Genomic DNA, 10,114 nt, shown 5'->3' with positions numbered 1-10,114 from the left:
TTTCAAGATTTGTATCGTGTTCCCATGCGCCCTGAACCCATTTCTTATCAAGGTTACGGTGATTCTGATGAGACTCAAGCACTTAGTAAGTCTCAAATCGGCACCTTAACTGATTTGTTGAACAACTCTATTGATCCAGGAAACGCGGGAAATTGGATCTTTGGTCAGGGAGGAAATAGACAAGATAATGAGTAGTTTAAATGTAATCTTTTAGTTGAAATGTAATCTTTTTTTTCTTCTAATTAATGGAAACTATCTTTTAGATTAATATTCAAATAGTAACTAGTTTTACATTTCATTAAAAATTAACCTTGATTGCATAACACAATACTCATAATTTGAATCCTTGCACATGAACATTGTAGAGTTCATAACATTCGTCGTGACTAAACCATCTTCCATTGTCTTCGGCGAATTTGGTATGAACTCTAATTTTTAGTTCTTCATTTGACAACCCAGGATTATGCCCTTTTATCAACCACATAATTTGTTGATACTTTCTAACATTGTTATTGATGAAACAATAACGATTTTGAAGACACTCATTTGTTCTTGTTGGATTTACGTGACTTAACGCCGTAAATCTTTGAAATACAATGTCCCATAAGTTTAATGTCTCTCAAGTGAAATCTCTATCGCTTGAACTGAAACCCAACATCGAATTAGAGAAACATCTTCCTCTGGAGTAAAATCCACTTCGGTTATGCGAGCACTAGGCATTGTGAAATGAATTTGAAATTGGGTTGGAATGGGTAGAAATTAGGTATTTATGGAGGGAGAAAATGGTAGCCGTTGGATGAAGATCTGATAAGCGATGATCAAAGAACCAAACGGTAGCTTGACTATCGCTGGCGATTTAAAGACCATCGAGCGACTGAGACTCTATCGCTCGTCGAAAACTCTGTCGTGTGTGCCTATATGTCAGGAATAACATATATGCATATGAGTTTGGCATACCCATAATGGGTACATATATGTCAAAAATCATTGTCTGGCAAGTGCATAGGAATAGGCCTTAGAGCGTCCACAGTGGTGCGAGCATAACTAAAGACCAAAGACTAAAAAAAAAGATCAAATTTGGGTTTAGTCCGTCCTGTGGCGTAGCGGGTGACGAGTAAATTTGGTCGCGCGTTGATATAAAGTCCGCTTCATCGTCCAGCGTAGATAAAGATTACGCCTGGCATGGGGCGTTGATAAAGATAACGCCTGGTATGGGGCGTTGATAAAGATAACGCCTGTATGGGGCGTGAACTATAGCAACGCCTGGTGTGTGGGACGGAAATTATACGTTCGCCCGAGTTCAAAAAAAAAAAAAAAAAACTTTGTGAAGGTGGGATCATGACTATATCAACGCCTCAAGAGAGGCGTTAACATTATGTACGCCTGGGTGTCCGGCGTTAACTTTACGTACGCCCCATTCAGGCGGACATTATACCAACGCCCTGCATCAGGCGTTAACTTTACGAACGCGCGGCTACCGACTATATTTGGATTTGGTCTTAATCGCCGACCAAATTTGGTCCGAGTTTTATTCTTTGATCAAATTTTGATCGATGGTCCGTCCCACTACACCAGCCCACTCGACACCAAATTTGGGTTTAGTCGTCCACTGCAGTTGCTCTTTAGTGTTAAAATGCATCTCACATATCCTAACTTTGTAGTCTACTATCAATTCTCTGTGTGGGGTGCGAACTCATAATTTCTATGACTAAAAAACAGTGGAGGTGCGGGGAATCGAACCCCGTGCCTCTCGCATGCGAAGCGAGCGCTCTACCATATGAGCTACACCCCCGTTTGATTTGTTTCTTTAATAGGTAATAAATAAGGGAATAACACAATACTGTAACTGGTAACGGAGGGATTAAGGGGATAGTGTTAGAAAAACATCCACTTTCTTTTTTTCATTATTTGTTTAATATTGCCTTGGATTCAAAGTCATAAAAGAGGCTAATTCAGCTTAATCCCTTTTTTCTCTTTCCTCTGTAATGTCGCTCACGAAAATTTCATTTCAATCCTCCTCCTGATGTAAATTTGTCTCTCATTTACTGCTATATACTCATCACACTTCTCTTAATCTCTCTTTTATCACTCTGAATTCCTCCTCTTTTTATCACTCTGAATTTCTGAGTTTTTCATCAATAGAGATTACAAGAAGAAGAATAAAGTTTCAGATTTTGCCCCCTTTTTAGTAGGTGGTTGGTTCTGCAGGGTTAATGCAGCAAAGGACAACTATGAGCTGGAGAAGAGTCGCTAAATCTGCTCAGGCTCTAGCTGCTCACACTTTTCTCTTTTGTTTCACGATTTTACTCCTGCTCAAACTTGATCATGTCGTTTCTTACTCTTGGTGGTTAGTCTTCAAATTCTTAGTTTTTATAACAAATTTTTCTGTAATTGGAATTCACATGCTATTAATTTTGATCCTTAACGAGTCTTAGCAATTTGAAATTGTGAATCCAGAAATTTTGGCCTGAAACCTAATCTTGAAATGCCAATTTAGGGAATTTATTCAATATTTGTGCTTGTGACATAGTTGCAATTAAGTCATGCAATAGCTTTCCTATTTTAACATCATGGGTCATGTTCGATTCGATCGTTTAGGTTGACAGGGAGGAGTTTTGTGTGTGAATTGTTGAAATTGAGGGTTCTAGCTACACTGAATAGTGTTTATATGGATTGTTATGGACTTCGTAGATATATATGTACATTGATTTTCTTGAAATATTTGACCTTTTGTTGGTATCTATGATAACCATTTTGACAGTGTAATGATTTGTCAGCCAGCCTTCTAGTTACAGTGAGATTTAGGGTAAACTACTTGTGATTTAAAACCAGTTATCTTGTTCCAATTTACAGTATAGGTTTAAGGTTGTCCATGTCAAATTTAGACATGCTATGAAAGCACAAAGAAAAGATTGTTACTTTAAGTAGATTAGTGTAAGTAAATGCATGCATATGCAGATGTGCACAATAATCTTGTTGAGTTTTTGGCGTTCTAAAATTGGGCTAACTATTTATGTAGTGTTTGATCCTTTCTAGATATAACTGAGACGCACCCACAGAAAAAGAAAAACTTCTACGTTCATTTAACTTATGCTCGATTTTCTTTTTTACTGCGCAGGATGATTTTTTCCCCACTCTGGCTATTTCATGCAGTTGTTGCACGAGGGAGATTCTCTTTACCAGCTCCAGCTATACCGCATGATCGCCACGTATGTTTTTTTTTTTTGTTATAGGCCAGATTTTTTTGGTTAATGATAAACTACTTTGCAAAAAGAACTTTTGGTTGCGTGATTAAGTGATGGCAGGGGGTTATACTCTTTCTTTCTTGGACAGTGGGCACCTTGTCATGCCATTGTCGCAACACCATTGCTTCTTGCCTTCGAGCTGCTCCTTTGTGTGTATCTGGACAGCATATATGGTATGCACATAACACCTTTGACTAACAATTATGAGGGTTAAACTCAAAATAGTCGGGGATTTGCAGGGATCTGTTCGTCTTTCTAATTAGACACGGTGACACCTTTGATTGCAAAATCGATGAATGATTATTGCTTCTTCTTTTTTTCCTCGTAGCCTCATTTAATGCGTCATTTATTGCAAAACGATCTTCTTTGGGGCATATGTCATTTATTTAATGTGCATATAAGAGCTTGCATCTTTTTATATACTGCTCCAGTTGACATTCATTAATAAACTAGATGCTTTCTGCTTTTTGCACAGTGCAAGGTTATGCAGCTCTAAATTTGAAGATCGTTTTTCTTCCACTGCTGGCTTTTGAGATGATTATTTTGATTGACAATTTCAGGTACTTCTTGTCTTAGTTATATGTGCCATCATGGCCCAATTCATCTAGTTATTATTTCGTCTTATTTATCTATTCTTCGTATCTCCAGGATGTGCAGGGCTCTTATGCCTGGAGATGAAGAAGGGATGAACGATGATGCGATATGGGAGATGCTTCCGGTAAATTTCCTTACTTAATCGTGGCTTTGATCCAAGTATTGTTCATGCTATTTAAAAGTCTTATCATTTTATTCAACCCTGTAATAAATGTTATCTCAAAATAATAAATTATATACTGGTATGAGAATTTATTCTTAACTTGAGGACTTCATATAAGGTAGGGGCCAAATGCATGTTGTTCGAGACCAACATTTTCTATTACTCTCAGGCCTGCCTTAACGTTGGAACTCTACACGAGTCTTTACTGCTGTGTTGCTGTAACGCCTCCTGCAATTTCTTACTTCTACTGTACAGTCCCTAATAATTTTGAGTGCTTACCATCGCAGTCAAAATTCAAACTATCTGAGTCGTGAAGCACTCTCATGCTATTTTTATTTTTCTTATTGCATTGTTGCTAGTATGTTTGGACATTGCTCCGATGACAAATGTTCTACCACCTTACTAGTTAAATATTAGTATTGTCAGCGATAAAAGGGACATAACTTTGAAATGAAGGGGTTTATACTGTGCTTCTCATATATGTCTCTATGTATGTGTATGTGCATCTTTTTATGGGTATATGCATGTATCTTTCAGATACATAAACTATAAATCACATGTCTTTCATGTCATCCTGAAATTCACTAACATCACCATCTCTCTTTCTAGCATTTTTGGGTTGCGATCTCTATGGTTTTCTTAGTTGCTGCGACGACATTTACACTTCTTAAGCTGTCCGGTAAGTTCTCTATCTCAACTCAAAGAATGGTATGTCCTTTAGTGAAGTCATTACTCATGTTATACTCTCTTTAATCCAGTTTGTGTCAATGGGATAACAGCAGGTGCTAAAAGTAACTTAAATTGTAATGATGTATAGTGTAGTTTATTGTTCTGGTGGTTAACACTTAATTGAATTCTTGTGACGGCGATTTGCGTAGATATTATATTTCAGTTTCTTTGTTCATTCTTAACTTATCTTTTTATATTTTGTAAAAGATGTGTCTGGTGCGCATTTGTTGAATAACTATACATGCCAAAGTATCACAATATAATTTGATGAACAATGTATGTCTGTGGATGAGATATTGTGAGTATAATTCTCGCCCACGAAGTAGGTGTTTTCCATGTGTCGAATCTTTGCCTGTATTGCGAGGCATAACTAATTGAACTTCATAACATCCATATCCAAAGTTGGAATGATAAGATCTGTGTTATTTTCCTTGTTGTTTTGCATAGCTAATTTAGTATTCTGCTGCAGGTGATGTAGGTGCCCTAGGTTGGTGGGATTTATTTATAAACTTTGGGTACTCTTTTTATTTTACAATCTGTTTGTCTCAGTATCCTTTTTTTCCCCCATTGTTGTCACTTACCCCTGTTTTTCTTTCCTGTGTAGCATCGCAGAATGCTTTGCTTTTCTTGTTTGCACAAAATGGACGAACCCAATGATCCATAGAAATAATCACACTCGAGAAGCAAGTTCTTCCTCCAACGCTGTTAGATATCCCGACTCAAGCAGTAGTTTAGTGGTTTCTTCCGAGGAAGAGCAGTTCCAGGAAAGAATGTGTACCCTTCAAGATATCGGCGGTCATATTATGAAAATTCCATTAATTTGTTTTCAAGTCCTTCTTTTCATGCATTTAGAGGTATGATGGACTGTAAGGATTAATTCATCTTTTTTCCATGTATACTTTTGGTTACTGTTGATAATGGTAGCTTTCTGAAGCTATGGTTGTGTCTTTGATTGATTTGAATATCAGGGAACACCACCTGGGGCTCGGCATATGCCACTTCCACTTATTTTCTCTCCACTCTTCTTGCTTCAAGGGGCTGGAGTCATTTTTTCAATCTTAAGTTTAGTGGAGAGGGTTGTTCTTTTACTTCGTAGTGGAGTAAATACAAGTACAACAAGATATTTTAGAATTTCTTCAAGGGCTCGTGATTGCTTTGGATTTATTCGCCGTGGTTCTAGGTATGGTCTCTTAATTTCCATTAGGTGCACAGTTTCGAGAGCAAAAACATTATATTTTAGTGTAACCACTAGATATCCTGCAATATTGTGTAATAAGTTTCATTTCATGTTGGTGATGTTTTATGTCAGGCTGCTGGGTTGGTGGTCAATTGATGAAGGAAGTCGAGAAGAACACGCTCGTCTTTACCAGTGTGGGACTGCTGATGCCGGGTGAGTCTTTGTAGTAGATTTTGAGATTTCTACTACCATTTCTGCTTGCTTACGCTTGTACTGTTATAATATAATGCGCAGATATAACACCTTTTGTAAATACCCGCCCGAGATAGTGAAGAAAATGCCTAAAAAGGATCTTGCTGAAGAGGTGCTTCCTTTTTGCCATCTTGCCTTATTTCATTTTGCAGCTATTGATTCTTTAATAATCACTCTGTTCAATATGCATGCACTGTGTAGATTTTACATTTTTTTGGTACTGTCAACAGTTTTTGTTATTTGATATAGTGTCTTGCTACTCTTGTCAGGTTTGGAGACTACAAGCTGCTCTTGGGGAGCAAGCAGAAATCACAAAATATAGCCAGCAGGAGTTTGAGAGACTTCAAAATGTAATTTGCACAACCTCGAGTCAATGTTGTACAAAAAAATATATGCAAAACTGTTTCTTTTATTTCATTTCTTATCGAGGAATCCTCAGCTGATAGTTCTTACTTTATTTTTTCTTGATGGGGGACGGTCAGGAAAAAGTCTTGTGCAGGATATGCTTCGTGGCGGACATAAATGTGGTCTTACTTCCTTGCAGGCATCGCATCCTTTGCTGGTATGAGATTACTATGACCGACTACTATTGTTGCAAATCTTACAATTTAGCAACTCTGTTAATAATATTTCTTTGTTTACTTCGTTTAAGATTTTTCTAAAATTTCTTTCATACACAGTGCTTGCTCCGACAAATGTAAGAAATGCCCGGTGTGCAGAGTCCCAATTGACGAGCGCATGTCTGTATATGATGTATAAATATATTATCCGACACATTGCCGAAAAGCTTTTATATTAAATGCATTCCAAAGCAAAAAGTTCAAGAATGGCGGGTGCCTCAAGCGTGTAATTTACATGTACAGGATTGATGATAACTGGTACAAAAAAGAAACATACAAGGGTGAGGGAATTTGGGGCTTTTTTCTTTGGCAAATTTGAAACTTTTTTGTTGTAGTGCAAGCATTAGGCAGTTGCAGGGATGTTAACATGCAGTTTCTCTCTATAATCAAACTTGTAAATAGTGAACTGCAAGCATGGTAACAAAAGTTTGTCTGTTTTTCTAGGTCTCGCAGGTTGTAACATTAAAAGTTGCTGGATTGTGCTATAAATATATTAACGGTTGATTTTTGAGCCGTTCATGGCTCTTTACCTGCGAAAACGAATTCTAGTCCCACTGACCCCTTGCTTTACTTGGGGACTACTGAATTCTAGGTGGAAACAGGATTTTTTCATGAAATGTGACATAGTAATCAGTTTTCAACCTTTCATTAACAAAGAAACATAATCATTAGTTGATCCACAAATTAATAAAATACATGAATGATAAAAGCTTATTTGGTTCTTCAACAAATTAGACTTAAACAGACAAATCAAAGCAAATGTTTGCTACGAGAGTTCTGAAGCAGAATACACTTAAGTAGACAAATCCAAGCAAATGTTGGTTACTCGAACAGTTTAGAAGTCACCGGGTCAGGCATATGTAGCTGTTATTGGCCTTACATCCACCAAACGATTCGAAGTTGCAATTCCATCATCAACTCCTGGATTTTGGACTACTTTGACTGCATTCTCTAAAGGTGGAGAGTGCTCAATGAGTTTGATGACGAAGTCATCGAAGCATTCGTCAATAGTCTTGAAAGGGATGTCGGGGTACAATGAGCTCACTTCAACATTGTCTGGTCCTTCAACCGCGTAATTGATTTGGCAACCCTTTATAAATATATCATGAGTGAACGAAGCGACGATACTTTGTGGAATCAAGTTTTCTGCATCAAACACAACAAAGCCAAGAAATGACACATTTAGCTGATATTAGTACCCTCCAGTACAATATGACTAATAGGAAGAAAACTGAGAGATGGGTCTTAAAGAACCTTTGGCAGCTGAAAGCAAGTCATGTTCAGAGATGGTGATTCTTGGGAGAGTTCTCTTGATCTTCTTCTCCCATAATGATGCTAACTCGTTTATGTTAAGGTAGTTACAGGATGGCCTGAAATGAACTGATTTGTTTATTGTACGTTTATCTTCGATGGTTTTCAAGGTGAATTTTCCAATATCGGCACCCGCTACAAAATAAGCTGCAAAAGTGCAAATGAAATGTATGTATTTTAGCCAATAACATCATACGTATGTATTTCTAACATCTTTACTTACCCTTAGTGGTGCCGTTTCCATAGATCTGAAACCGGTCTAATGGTGGAAGTACTTCAGAAGGGTGAGTGTTGTCGTGATACGGCCAAGCAGCGACTGAATTACAGCAGATATAAGTGTAGGGAATTCCTGATTCTTTAAGCAGACGTCGTACTTCTAGTTTCTCCTTGTACATGGTTAGCCCTGGCTCTACTGGATCAGCTCTATCTATGTCGTGCCCAAACTCTGATGGCAAAAACCTCTGCAGGCCACATTAAAAAAGGAAATCACTTACAATGTTTGAATCAAACATACTGGTTAAGGCTTGCCTGTGGAATTGTAAGGTGGTCCAGCCTGTACGCATGCAACATATCATAGGTAGTATAATGTGTTTGTGCATGTACCTTGACAGTACCAACCGCTATGATGGCGCGAATAAGCGTAACCTGGTCTAAAATGTTCTCACCACCAACAGCAGATATCACCACTTCAATCTTGTAATCTTTAAGCAACTTTTCCATGAAATCCTGATCATTGATTGAACCCTGAAGTATATATACTTCAGTTGCATGAAATCAAACCAAACTTAAGTATAAGGAGAAAGAGTAAGGCTTACTATAAAACTTACATGTAATACGATGGCACCTCTGTCTAGGAGAGTCTTGATAGTTTTTGCCTTAGATGGATACTGCGAGCCAGAACGAGCTAAGAGATACGTAGGTCGACCACAATTAAGGCTAGCTTCAGCGATGAAACGTCCAATGAACCCGGTCGATCCAACAATTAGAGTTCGACCCTTCAGTTGATCATGACAAGCAGTTGGTAATGCAACAACAGAAGGAGCCATATATATGTAGAACAGTAAAATGACTGAATAGTACTATTCGAGCTACGGGGTGCAATATGTTCTAGGATTTCAACGACGAATGGAAAATATATGTAGTAGAAGTATGGCATATATGGTAGTGAGAAAAAGCGAAGAATGAAGGTAGTAAAGATGAATTGATTTTCAGCTAACCGCAGTTAATGTACTGGAGAATGAACCTAATAGTCCACTTCATGCACATGTGCGTATTAACTATCTAATTACGTTTTCTTTTCTGTTAAGTATAAATTCAGGGGGGTAGTTTCATGTGTTTTTATTGCTGTTGTTTATTTCCTTAGCCTAGTTTGTTTGATCAAGGTGGTAGTTGAACAACCACTCTCAACAATCAGGGTGTGGTTGGTTGCACGTAACTATTGTTTTTCCTTGTCGTTAAATTTGTGGGTACCAACACCATACACAATTTTACCGTCTTACGAAAGAAGCACGTGCTGCTGCAGGTTGCTTGCCGTCAGTGAATGGAAAAGCTAGGGAAAAAATTATGTGATGCAAATGAAAGTATTAATGTACCAGTGCAGTGCACAACTCCTAGATTTCTTTCAAAGAGTGGGATAATGAACTACATTGTACTAGACGACTAGTTCAAGGGTGTCTTTGGTTTACCTAATCAAAATTTTGAAATTAGATCCATGTAACTGATCACTTATCCATGAATCTTGCAGCCTTGCTCAATGCACGGGTCAACAACTACCTCACCTCCTGTATTGAAATTGAATCATGACCTCACATGCCTTAATCATTTATTTTCTTGATGAACTGCCTTAATCAAATTACTATCCTTACTTCTTGGGTCAGTAATTATTATGACAGTTTTAGCAATGATCATGTTCATTGTATGTACCAAGCTCAAGCCTGTGGTCAACCCCAGTGAAAAAGTTATCCTTGGCCCAAACCAACAAAAGAGTTCAAATTTTCGTGATTTCTCTTGTGGTCAATGTGGT

General features: G+C 37.8%; 2 protein-coding genes and 1 non-coding gene across 3 annotated transcripts; 1 reads left to right on the top strand and 2 right to left on the bottom strand.

The window, feature by feature from the left end:
* Positions 1 to 1,719: 1,719 nt before the first annotated feature.
* Positions 1,720 to 1,792, bottom strand: TRNAA-CGC. Its single transcript has one exon. It is a non-coding gene; the product is annotated as a tRNA-Ala (tRNA).
* A 116-nt stretch (positions 1,793 to 1,908) lies between these two features.
* Positions 1,909 to 7,294, top strand: LOC113275636. The gene is made up of 14 exons (XM_026525173.1): positions 1,909 to 2,347; positions 3,119 to 3,209; positions 3,334 to 3,418; positions 3,721 to 3,805; positions 3,894 to 3,963; positions 4,612 to 4,681; positions 5,201 to 5,246; positions 5,336 to 5,585; positions 5,700 to 5,911; positions 6,041 to 6,121; positions 6,203 to 6,272; positions 6,430 to 6,510; positions 6,643 to 6,722; positions 6,841 to 7,294. The coding sequence occupies exons 1-14, from the start codon at positions 2,214 to 2,216 to the stop codon at positions 6,917 to 6,919; spliced, it is 1,434 nt and encodes a 477-aa protein (XP_026380958.1). The 5' UTR covers positions 1,909 to 2,213; the 3' UTR covers positions 6,920 to 7,294.
* Positions 7,295 to 7,428: 134 nt separating this feature from the next.
* LOC113273916 (leucoanthocyanidin reductase-like) lies at positions 7,429 to 9,236 on the bottom strand. Its single transcript, XM_026523485.1, has 5 exons — positions 8,919 to 9,236; positions 8,695 to 8,835; positions 8,315 to 8,552; positions 8,035 to 8,238; positions 7,429 to 7,926 (listed from the first exon to the last, which is right to left on the bottom strand). Exons 1-5 carry the CDS (start codon positions 9,135 to 9,137, stop codon positions 7,631 to 7,633), a joined length of 1,098 nt encoding a protein of 365 aa, XP_026379270.1. The 5' UTR covers positions 9,138 to 9,236; the 3' UTR covers positions 7,429 to 7,630.
* Positions 9,237 to 10,114: the final 878 nt, after the last annotated feature.

The sequence above is a fragment of the Papaver somniferum genome, chromosome 4, assembly GCF_003573695.1.
Source record: "Papaver somniferum cultivar HN1 chromosome 4, ASM357369v1, whole genome shotgun sequence".
Lineage (NCBI taxonomy): Eukaryota > Viridiplantae > Streptophyta > Magnoliopsida > Ranunculales > Papaveraceae > Papaver > Papaver somniferum.
Note: the sequence above shows the minus strand (reverse complement) of the source record. Positions and strands in the feature narration are given on the sequence as shown.

Coding starts and splice junctions, on each gene's coding strand:
- LOC113275636 (XM_026525173.1), top strand. CDS start 2,214: ATGCAGCAAAGGACAACTATGAGCTGGAGAAGAGTCGCTAAATCTGCT. Junction 2,348..3,118: donor GTCGTTTCTTACTCTTGGTG/GTTAGTCTTCAA, acceptor TTTACTGCGCAG/GATGATTTTTTCCCCACTCT. Junction 3,806..3,893: donor ATTTTGATTGACAATTTCAG/GTACTTCTTGTC, acceptor TCGTATCTCCAG/GATGTGCAGGGCTCTTATGC.
- LOC113273916 (XM_026523485.1), bottom strand. CDS start 9,137: ATGGCTCCTTCTGTTGTTGCATTACCAACTGCTTGTCATGATCAACTG. Junction 8,553..8,694: donor TAGCGGTTGGTACTGTCAAG/GTACATGCACAA, acceptor TGTGGCCTGCAG/AGGTTTTTGCCATCAGAGTT. Junction 8,239..8,314: donor TGGAAACGGCACCACTAAGG/GTAAGTAAAGAT, acceptor GCACTTTTGCAG/CTTATTTTGTAGCGGGTGCC.